We start from the raw sequence: 11,930 nt of genomic DNA on the forward strand, positions 1-11,930 counted from the left end.
TCTGTTGAACATCTGATTGAGCAGTATTTTATTAAATAGTGTATAAAATAATTAAAGATAATAAAATAAATAATAAATTAGATTGTACACGGCTTGAAGAATTAAGACCAGTTGTTGCCGTTGTATCTCCTGAATCAGTAGTTGAGGTAGTGCTTGGTGATGTTGAAGTTGTAGTCGTTGCGGAACCAGTAGTAGTTGTTGTTGTGGAAATTGTAGTCGTTGTGGAACCAGTAGTTGTTGTTGTGGAACCAGTAGATGGTGGATTTGGATCCAGTGTATTTGCTGTTGTGAATGCAGAGATAGAGTCTGGGAATGCAGAGTTGACTATATCAACCTTGAAATAATATTGGGTGTTTGATTGTAGTCCATCAAATAAACAATTTGTGATTGCGGTATGTACACACTTAGACGACCAATCATTACCATCGGTTGAAATAGAAGCTGTATATAAAGTAGAACCTTCAATTCCTCCAGTAGAGTTATCCCAAGAGATATTGATTTCAGTGAAATTGCTCTTTAATACGTTGATTGTTACATTGCTTAAATCTAGATATATTGTTGTTAATAAAATTGATGATTGATCAAGTTTAAACATTGTTTGATAATAATAATATACTTACAATCATATGGGTGAGCAGTTATATTTCCAGAGTCTTCAGTATCGAGGGCATTTTTGACCTGGACAAAGAAAACAAGGTTTACATCAAGTGGAATGGAATTTCCAATGAGAATGCACTGTGGAGTCTTGCTATTGGAGCATGATGGAATGGCTGTTCCATTTACGTAGAGGTAATACACGGATTCTCCTGGTACACCGTTTTCAGTTGGGTAGTCGACTGTAAGAGTTTTGTCCGCGGTGGTCTGTGTAATAGTGATATTCGGTGATGAAACAGTATAGTATGTTATGAAGGTGTTGGGTAAACTTTCAATCAGTGTTCCATCGTTCTTTGCTTGGATAACGACAGTATACTCAGTATTTGGAGTCAACATGCTTACCAGACAGCTACCATCGGCCTTGCTTCTATCGATATTTCCCAGACATTGAGAAGTGTAGTTTTCATCGTTCAAGAATAGATAAAAGTCGTAGCCGGCACCTGGGAATCCACCCTCAACTGAATAGTTAAGTCTGATTTGTGGGAGTTTGGGTTCAACGACAACTTGTAAACTATTGATTTTCGGGTATGTCTGAATGGTTTGAGATGTTGACTTGGTTGTTCCATCATTCACCACAACCACTTGAACCTGATACCATGTTCCATCTTCAAGATTGGAGATTGTACATTGTAAGTTGGTGGTTTGGATACAACCCTGGACCTGTGTGTTGTTCAAGAGTACAGTGTAGAGTGATGATCCAACCTCTCCATCAGTAGATTGGTATGTTAAACTGATCGAGGAGGTACTGCTATTTAATGTAATTTGTGGTGGAGTAATAGTTTGGTAGGTAGTCAAAGTTATGCTGTTGCTACTAGATTTTCCCATATAGCTTCCGGTTACCTTAATAATATATTGTACTCCAGGAGATAGGGAGAAGAATGTCTTTGTTTTTTGGCAAATTCCATTATAGACATTGACATCATTCAAATAAATAGTACATGTAGTCGCTGCTGGATCACCACCAGTTGCATTATAGCTTATGGTAATTTGTTTAGTTGTCATCTGAGTTAATCCAATATTAATTGCTTGTATATCTAGATATTGAAAAAATGATAAAAGTATGTATTAGGACTATAATATATTCATTCATTGATTTCCAAATCGATATTAAGTTATAGCTTACCATCATAGAGCATAAACATTTGATTCTTAGTTGAGCTGGCACCACCTGAAGTTACAACACCAGATACATCGTATAGTTTTGGTGCTGACAGACTAGAGATTGTGCAACTTGGTCCTGCCGATGGACAATTGTTATATGCTGTTCCATTTATTAAAACTTGAACCTGAACACTTCCTGGCACACCGTTGACAATGTCATATTTAAGGATGAGGTCGGGTGCAGTGCTAGATCGAACTGCAGTGAAACTTGTGAAGGTAGCCTGTTTATACAAGTTTATGGTTACTGGAGCTCCTGGAGACTGATTGTTAAAGTTTAGGGCACTGACTGTGAAAACTGGAGAGGAACCTGGTGTTAAGCCTGTGATTGTGCACGATCCTGTAGATGTCGTACAGGTTGAACTGATTGTTGTACAACTGGTGTCAATCTCGCAAGATGAAGGGATCGAATCACTTGCACCAGTCACTGAAATTGTGAATATTGTTGAATAGCCATAGAGACCGCCTGAAGCAGTGTAACTAATTGTAGCAGTAGTCACACCAAAACTAACAACATTCACAGTTCCAAATTGCACAGCTATAAATAAAATTGAGGGAGAGAGAGTGATACGAGCTAATTTAATAAAAAAAATATTTATAATAAATAGGAAATTATACTTACGACTTGGCATTGTAATGGAATTGGAAATAGCAGATGGAATGGTTAGAATATTGTTTAAATCAATACCAGCAACTACTACTTTAAATTGTGTGGTTGTCTGGTAAGTGTAACTTGGAATGGTAGCCATAAATTGGGTAACTCCGGTGGTTAAATAGTTTGTATTAATCCATTGGTTGGTTTTGGTATCGTTATAGTAAACGATTAAATTCATACCGATTCCATACCATACACCAGTGGTTGTAATGGAACCTCTAACTATATTGAAGTTAGTGAATGAGATGTCTGGTGCTGAGAGCTGGAATGCACTTGGCGGTACAGAGCTATCCAACAATGTGTAGGCATGATAGAAATTGAAATGAGTTGAACACTTTGCTTGGAAGAAAAACTGATTCACACATCCATTTAAATTAGTATTTAAATTGGCTGCAGGCTTACTCTGTTGGAAGCTAACAGCAGAATATTTTGTAAATTGGTCACTACTGCTAACACAGTTAGCTGGATCCCAAATTGAATTGATAGTAGACTCTTGGGGAATGGGAGTGGAGACATCACAAGTTCTAGCGAATATTTTAGGTTAGTTATGATGATGAAATGAATTCAGATAAAAAATAAAAAGAATAGACTATTGGATGCAATACTTACGAACCTTGCTGCATGAATACATAACCTGGAGTTGGAAGTTGTGGTCCCTCAGACACAGTCATTTTAATGTTTACGGTTGTGCCCGCCATAGATGTGGCGGAGAAGCAAACTCCCATGTTATTTTGGTAAGTCTATACAATAATTCTGTTTCTCTAGTTGTATTTTCAATTTCCTCTTAAAAGGATTTTTCCAAAAATGCTTTCTCAAGTAATAAAAAAAAACTACCTATCAATATCAATGGTTTTAAAATAATAATAATTTTCAAACTTTTCTGATCAACAATTGTTTTATTGTGCATTTAAAAAGCATATATGGCAATGAAAATTTTGTATGATAGGGATTTAAATCCAAAGCATATTGACTATTTCATTATCAAGGTAATCACACATGGGCATTATTTACTTATTTGATAGAATGGTGGATAATTGATTGTGGTAAAAAAAGTAAATAACTTTTCTCCTTTTTTTTTTTTTTCAAATATATAATCTAAATAATATTATTATCAATCATTTTATCCAAAAATAGTGTGTATATAAGAAAAGAGAAAACAATGATGTATACTCACCACTATTTCTGTTCATGTTCTTTTATTTTACTTATTTATTTTATTTTATTTTTTAATATGAAGTAGTAACATTGTTTGTCTTTCTGTCTTTCTGGTTATTTTATTTTTATGCCAACTGTTACATCAACAAAACAAAATAATGAATTATATATTATGATTTGAACAACATGCATTTTTTTTTTGTTATTTCATTTGTGATTTAAAAAAATAAAAAAAATAACCAAAAGCAAACAAAAAATAACATTATTGTCTGTGCTCTTCTATTTGCTATGCTAGCAGAAATTGGATAGTGTAGTGTGAATGGAAGGAAGTAATGCATTTTAAATTTTACAAGACAAACCTAATATTGAGAGTATTTTCAGTGTGCACATGAGTGACATGTTCACCCACACTATATTTAAACCAATCCAAATCAATTCATTTCAATCCATCCAACTAAACAAAAAAAAAAAAAAAAACAAAAACAAAACAAAAACAACAAAAACTAAAAAACTTATAATTTGTTTAATTAATTTTTATAATGTAAGTGTTTTGTTTTGTTTTTCATTTTCCTATTTTAATGCTGCTGTAATACCATTAAAGAAAAAAACAAAAAAAAAAAACAACAACAATATTATTGTTTTTGGTGTTCCTTAAAAAATATAGTTCCAAAAAGTTAAAAACAAAAAAATTGCATAGATAATTTAAATAAATAACCACTCAGAAAGAGACAACAACAACAAACACCAAAAACAACGACAACAACAATTACGAAAATAAATAAAACAAAAAACATCAGACATCATCCATCATACTATAAAAATAAATTAATAATAAATATATATATATCTCTTTTTTTTTGTTTTTAATTTTACTAATTAAATATACACCACACCACTCTCACCATCCATTTTCTTACATACACTCATTCACTCACTCACTCATTTGAATTGAAATCGCAATATCACCAAACAGAATTGTTGTCAGCTGAATTGGTAGTAAGAGAAGAATTCTCCTTTTAACTAAACAAACTTAATTAGAGAGAGAGAGAGAAGAGAGAGAGAGTAACTAGTTACAAGTAACAATAACCAATTTTCATTTTATTGAATCAATTTATTTTATTAATATTGTAAAAATTAATAAAAAATAAATAAAATAAAATATAAATAAATAAAAAGAACCTTTTAGTTTAGATAAATATATATATATATAGCTAGTTGTTTAAAGTGAATAGAGTATTACGACTACCATTCTTCTTTTCATATTGTTTTCAGTCAAGTAACACTGCTTTACTGAAAAATTTAATTACTTCAACAGCATTATAATTATCACACACATCACATTTTTTTTTTTATTCCCATTTCTTTTTTTTTTTTGGATTTTGGTTAAATTTTATTTAGATATATAATATAAATATAGATAGATTTATCACATAATAACAACAACAATTTTTATTTTAATCAATAAATAGTAATAAACATACACACAACTGTAAACATATCAATTTAATAAGTAGAAATAGTAGTAGCAGCAGTAGGAATTAGTAGTAGTACAATAGAGAATATTAAACACATACTACCCTATCTTTTTTTTTTTTTTTTTTTTTTTTCCTTTTCTTTCCTTTCTATCTTTCTTATTACTTTTTCTTTCACTTTGAAGATAGAGAGAGAAAGAGAGAGCGAGAAGAGAATATAATAATCAATCAATTAACTAAAATAAATTAGTATTAGCATAGAAAGTCAGAAAAAAAAAAAAAAACAAAAAAAAAAATAAATAGTACACATCACATTCAAATTTGAGTAATAATAACAAGAGGAAAGAAGAAGAAGTAGAAGAAGAAGAAGAAGGTAGAGACAGTCTTTGTTGTGTGTCTATTGTTGTTGTTTCAATTAACAACAAAATCATAGAGCCAACAGTGCAACATTCAAACCAGCATTACTGTACAGTACGGTAGTTGCGGTCATGGAGAATATCATTGATGTATATATCGATCACCATAAAAGGAAAGAAATGTGCGAACCAAACGAAGACCCTCCATACACCAAGAATCCACTGAAAAGAGAGTAAGTAAAACATAACTTAACAAAACAAACAACTATTGCCCACTTATACGTTGTTTTTCATATTTTATAGATATATAGATGCATTTACCACGGTAAACAATAACAATAGCAACAGTAATAGCAATAGCAATCATAATGGTATCAATATAGATTCAACTTTGGTGGCATCTTCACTTTCATTCGGACACGATTTGAATGCAGCAGCTATTCACAATAACAACAACAACAACAACAACCATAGTACAAATGGAATCAATGGATATAGTACTCATTTAATAAATACAAACAATATAAATGGATTGAATAGTAGATGCTATCCAACAATCGGTAGCGCTAGTAGTGGTATAAATATTGGTGGAAATAATAACAACAACAATAGTAGTAGTATAAGCAACAGTTGTAATAGTCCTCATATATTTAATCAAAAACAACAAACTATACAGCAACAACACTCACCTAAAAGTCAGAGAATCAACCCTCCCATTGTAAATAACGAAATAGATTCACAACAACAACAACAACTTAATAATAATAATTTTAATCAATCAAGTATATATAATTGTAATAGTAGTAGCAGCAGCAATAATAATAGTAATAACAATAATAATAATAGTAATTTATATTCAGCTTACGATATTGGACTAATACCTGCATTGATTGTGAGTAATAATAATAATAATAATAACAATAATAATGGTATGAATAAGAGTGGAGGAAGCAGTGAAACTACGCCAGTGTCTTCTGTAGACGATACAATATGCAGCAACAACAACAATAATAATAGTAGTAGTGGCACAGGCAGCGTTAACAATAATAATAATAGTTGTAATTTAATGAATAATAATAATAATAATAGAGCGAATTATAATAATAATAATAATAATAATGGTATACCTACTACATCTTCAAATGTGGTATCATCGCCCGTTGTCAAAGTAGTGGAGACCACAACCATTTCCACCTCTTTTACACAGCCACAACAACTATCTCAACAACAACCTCAACCTCTGCAACAACAACAGCAATCACTACATCCACTACAACAGCAGCAACAACAACAACAGATACTACAACAACAACTGCAACAACTCCAACAACATTTACCGCCACACCAATCAACTTCGCCAATTTCACAACCAATATTGCCCGATCTTCCCGATATGATCTCGCTGCATCCTGTCATTATTAATTATCTCTATATATCTGCATCTCAGATCCACAAGAATCTAGGTGTTTTATGTGATGTATGTAACATAATAATTATAATACCATTCCTTTCAATTTAGTAGTTAGATTCTAATTATTATTGGTATACTTTCATAGTTTATGGAGCAATCTAGTGATGGAACAAGAATGTTATTGAAATCGAGCTATCTGAAGACGGCGTTTGAAATTATTGAGAAACTGAGTGGCACACTAGGCTCGTGCCTGGTTGCCAATAATCTGGTCAACAACAATAACAATAGCAATAGTGGGAGCAACAGCAATATCAATATCAACAGTGGAACTATTGGTATCGGTAATCAACAACAGCAACAACAGCAGCAACAGCAGCAACAGCAGCATTTCACTACTGCACAGCAAAGACTACCTATTTATCCATCGTCTAAATTCGATAATTTACCACCACCACAACTACCACACCAACCTCAACTGCAACCACAACTTCAACCACTTCAACAACAGCAATTACAACAACCTGGTTTACAATCGAAAATAACACAGATGCAACAACAACAGATGATTCAACAGTATCTTCAACAACAACAACAACAACAAACTATACAGCAACAACAACATCAACAGATTTCACACCATTTGCAACAGCAGCAACAACAACAACAATTCCAACAAGGTGTATCATCTCCTCAGTCGTCTCAACAAATGTTGTCACAGCTCAATATTTCAGTATCGTCGCCGTCTTCCGCTCCCCAAAATCTTTCACCTTCACACTCACCGCAGCAAACAACACTGCAGTCACAGAAACAATACTCACCACAATCTGTCTCGTCACAGGCAGCAACGCTACCTGTACAACAACAACAACAACAACAACAACAACCACCAACCATACAGCAAACCATAGCAACGACATCGCTTCAACAGATGCAACCACTGGCACTCACAACACCGGTGTCGGCTGACCACTCACTTTTCTACCAACAACAAAACCACATTTCACAGCTTCAACAGACACTGCAACACATTCAACAGGTTCAAAAGCAACAGGCAGTTCAAATACAAAAGAATCAACAGCTACAAGCGCAGTTCCAACAGAGTCAACTTCAACAACAGCCGACAACAAAGAAGAAGAAACCATCCAACAATTCGCAGTCGGTGCTACTGGCATTGAGCCTGCCAGAGATCAGAAATGCACCGGTTGACTTTAACAACTCACAACTCGCTGACTTTAAACTTCTCAATCTGCTTGGTTGCGGATCGTTTGCAAAAGTGCGACTTTGTCAGCACATGCCCACCAAACGTTTGTTTTGCATGAAGATACTCAACCAGAACAAAATCATTCGACTCAGACAAGAAGCTCATGTATGTAGTGAGAAGGAAGTACTCTTGGCAATCGATCATCGATTCATTGTAAAACTGTAATTATCCAATAATTTGATAATCCTCTATTTCCAACCATACCTTCTTGAGAGTTTACTAACCTAACCATCTATCTAAAAATTTTTAGATTTGCAACTTATAAGGATAGAAAATCATTATATTTTTTACAGGAATATGTTCCCGGTGGTGAGTTGTTTGATCATATTCGATCGTGCCGAAGCTTGTCTCTGAAAGTCACTAGACTCTACGCAGCAGAGATTATATTGGCGCTGGAATATCTGCATTCCGAGGGTATCATCTACAGAGATCTCAAGCCAGAGAATCTGTTGATCGATCTCGACGGCCATATCAAGCTGACCGACTTTGGTTTTGCCAAGCGAATTATCGATGACACCAAGAGCATGTGTGGCACGCCCGAGTACATCGCACCGGAAATCCTCTCTGGTCACGGACATGGCAAGTCGGTGGATTGGTGGTCACTCGGTATCTTGATCTACGAGATGCTCGTCGGTGTTCCGCCGTTCATTGGCGACCAGCACAACCATATCTTCAAGCTGGTGCGTGAGTGCGATATCTCCAAGAAGATACCGCCAACGTTTGATCCGCTGGCGAAAGACTTGATTGAGAAGCTGGTTGTGGTCGACATCGATCGTCGTCTTGGCTGTGGGTGCAACGGTACCAACGAGATCAAGAGTCATCCATTCTTTGAGTCGATCGACTGGAAGAATCTCGAGAACACCACTGACAAGGGACCGCTCACACCAAAGCTGCGCGAGATCTCGCTTGACGGCGAAGACAGCAACTCCTACGACGACGAAGAGGACGACGACGATGATGCCGACGACGAATTTATCGACGCCTCTGATATTCTAAGGAAGAAAAAGACAGAATTCTTTGAAAGATTCTAAACCATTCTAACAACAGTCAAATCAAATAATAACAATTTCGATCGAAACAACAACATTTGTCAACAACAACAAAACAAATATCTATCTATCTATATATATCATTTTTTAATGTAAAATGATACCAAAAGTCAACCAATTCCCAAACATAATAATGATTATTTCTTTTTTATGGTTCAAAACCTATATTATATCTATATAGCTATACTCTATTTATTATCTATTGTTCAATATCTTTATCAGTCAGTCAAACAATCAAACAACAACAACAACCAACTACAATTATAATAATTAAGAAATTCTTATGAATAGTTGCAACATAATGAAAATCACCTTAAATAATGTTAAAGTAATATTAATAATTTATCTTTAATAAAATTTGTAAATTTGTTTAAATTAATCATTTATAAAATGTTATGTAATGTTTAAAAGTAGTACTTAAATTATTATTATAATTATTATTGAATTGTTTTATTATATTTACAAATGTTTTATTAATTAATTAAATGACATTTCATTCTTTATCAATCATATCCCACAGACGTTCCGTCATTTCAAAACGATCTTCAATCACGGGATCCAAAGATATTTTTGATATCTTTCCATATTTTGGTTTCGACATGATTCCCGTTACAACATTGTTATCTTGTGTCATTGATTGTTCACTTGGTATATCCCATCTAATCAAACTAATAGCACTATACAAAGCAAATAGATGTCTAAAAGATAAAATATATATCATTAGTTAACTAACTACTAATAATAATAATAATAATAATCAATAAAGTGTATTATTACATACTCTTGATATGGTATTAATTGATTCTTTTGTTTTTCAAGTTGTTGTTCTCTTTCCTTGAGTTTAGCGGATTGTTCTTTTGACAATGTTAATGTCTTTTTTAAATCTCTACAAATAAGAAGAGTAAAGATAATTAATGATTAATAATGAATATAAAGATTGCTATTGTTATTGTTATATTGTTATTTAAATAGCCTTATAACTAAACTTACAATATATCATTCTCTAATTGAGTTATACTCAATTGTATGGCTCTACGTTGATCTTGATATTGTTTTAGTTTAGAGTTGTGTACTTCATCTGAATCCTCACGGTTCATTTCATTCTTTTCGAACGCTATCAGTTTCTGTGTGAGATCTTTCACTACGATAGAAAGTTCATCCTGTTGCTGTATGAATGCATTTGTAATCTCTTTGTGTATACTCTGTGAATGATCGATGTTGGCAACTTCATTGTTAGTTACAAACGACAGTTTAACTTCGTCTATAATGGCCAACAATTCTTCTGTTTCAACTGCACCAAGATCCATAATTATAAATAACAAAACAAAAATTTAAGAATTAACAATCAGAAACTACTCCTATATATATACTATCTATATACTATCTAATAAATAATCATTAAAATGGACCATTTAAATAATAACAATAAGTTCATTATTTAAATTTAAATTTTTTTAAAAAGACCGCCAAAATATTATTATGAATTTGTATTATTTTAAATGAATGAATTTAATATTAAATTAAATAATAATATTTTGTTTTACCATTGGACGAGATTTCAATTTTACCAAAGCAACAACAATAGCAGAAAAGAAATAACCAATGTCTAACATCGCCCACAATATAATTTAATAATCAAACAAACTATGCTATGGTGTTTAGAAAGCTGCCTCGAATGATTCTTGTTATTACACTCGTGATAAGTAACAAGCAAAACAGCTAATTGCAACCTAAAAACTATATTCAATAGAATTCTAGATTTATTATTCTAAATATTCTGTCGACAAGTGCAATTTTAAATTAGAATTTATTTATTTTTTTAAAAAGCTCAAAATTACACTATTATCATTAAATTTTAATTAAAATAATAATTATTATTATTTATTTTAAAAGAATGAATTCAATGTATTCAGTAAGTTAACAAGTCAAAAAGTACACAAAAAATTAAAACTTTATCTTTTCTGTGTCAATAAAATGTTTTGGTAATATCAATCTAATAAACATGATTACAAGACAAGTGTAATCTAAAATCAATCATTTACTATTGATTCAATCAATTCTTATTGATTCTTTTTATTATTATTCTCATCACCATTTTTTTTTATTTTTTTTTTGTGTTAAATATCGCTTTTTTATTTTTTTATAAACTACTACAATGTTCGATGTGATTCACTGACTAATATATAACCACCATCATCATCACTCGTACGATTACTTATAATAAATAATAATAATAATAATAATAACATACAACCCAACCTGGTACTTTGAAAAATAGTGATTGGATTGAAACCTGGTAAGTATTTATTTATTTTTTCTATCTTTGTATTATTACTTTTTGAGTTGAACGGTCGGCGTTTGTCATGAGTATTAGTTTCAAAAAACCCACCATTTTACCAGGCATGTTCCATGTTGATGTGACACCCGATCATCTTTCTTTTTTTTCATCAAAAATTGTTCTTGTGTGTGACAAAAGAAGCAATCGGAAATTGGGAGAGGAATCACCAAAAAAGATTTTTTTTTTTTTTGACTTACTTTAAAAGTGTGTGTGTGTTAGTTCCAACCAGGTCAAAATTTGTGAATGCAAAGAATCTTGAATGATATAAAAGGGTGTTTTAAAAGCAGAAACTATTAATAGTTTGAATTTACTCTACAAAAAAAAAAGACAAAAAATTAAAAGAGATATTAAATTCAAATATTTAAAGAAACATAAAAAAACATACATACAATATATATATATATATAAATATAAATAAATT

General features: G+C 32.1%; 3 protein-coding genes across 3 annotated transcripts; 1 reads left to right on the top strand and 2 right to left on the bottom strand.

Annotated features, from left to right (window-relative positions):
* Window positions 1-31: 31 nt before the first annotated feature.
* Window positions 32-3,192, bottom strand: PPL_08846 (uncharacterized protein; the record flags this gene model as incomplete). The annotated part of the gene is made up of 5 exons (XM_020579647.1): window positions 32-539; window positions 617-1,688; window positions 1,778-2,386; window positions 2,435-2,991; window positions 3,077-3,192. 5 exons carry the CDS (start codon window positions 3,190-3,192, stop codon window positions 32-34), a joined length of 2,862 nt encoding a protein of 953 aa, XP_020430322.1.
* Window positions 3,193-3,387: 195 nt separating this feature from the next.
* On the top strand, window positions 3,388-8,476 carry PPL_08847 (bromodomain-containing protein; the record flags this gene model as incomplete). Its single annotated transcript, XM_020579648.1, has 6 exons — window positions 3,388-3,453; window positions 5,398-5,485; window positions 5,762-6,927; window positions 7,007-7,038; window positions 7,186-8,283; window positions 8,416-8,476. The coding sequence occupies 6 exons, from the start codon at window positions 3,388-3,390 to the stop codon at window positions 8,474-8,476; spliced, it is 2,511 nt and encodes an 836-aa protein (XP_020430323.1).
* Window positions 8,477-8,721: 245 nt separating this feature from the next.
* PPL_08848 (uncharacterized protein) lies at window positions 8,722-10,478 on the bottom strand (the record flags this gene model as incomplete). Its single annotated transcript, XM_020579649.1, has 5 exons — window positions 8,722-9,114; window positions 9,431-9,483; window positions 9,694-9,869; window positions 9,953-10,057; window positions 10,162-10,478. The coding sequence occupies 5 exons, from the start codon at window positions 10,476-10,478 to the stop codon at window positions 8,722-8,724; spliced, it is 1,044 nt and encodes a 347-aa protein (XP_020430324.1).
* Between the last annotated feature and the right edge of the window lie 1,452 nt (window positions 10,479-11,930).

Source organism: Heterostelium album (genome assembly GCF_000004825.1).
Source record: "Heterostelium album PN500 unplaced genomic scaffold PPL_scaffold9, whole genome shotgun sequence".
NCBI lineage: Eukaryota > Evosea > Eumycetozoa > Acytosteliales > Acytosteliaceae > Heterostelium > Heterostelium album.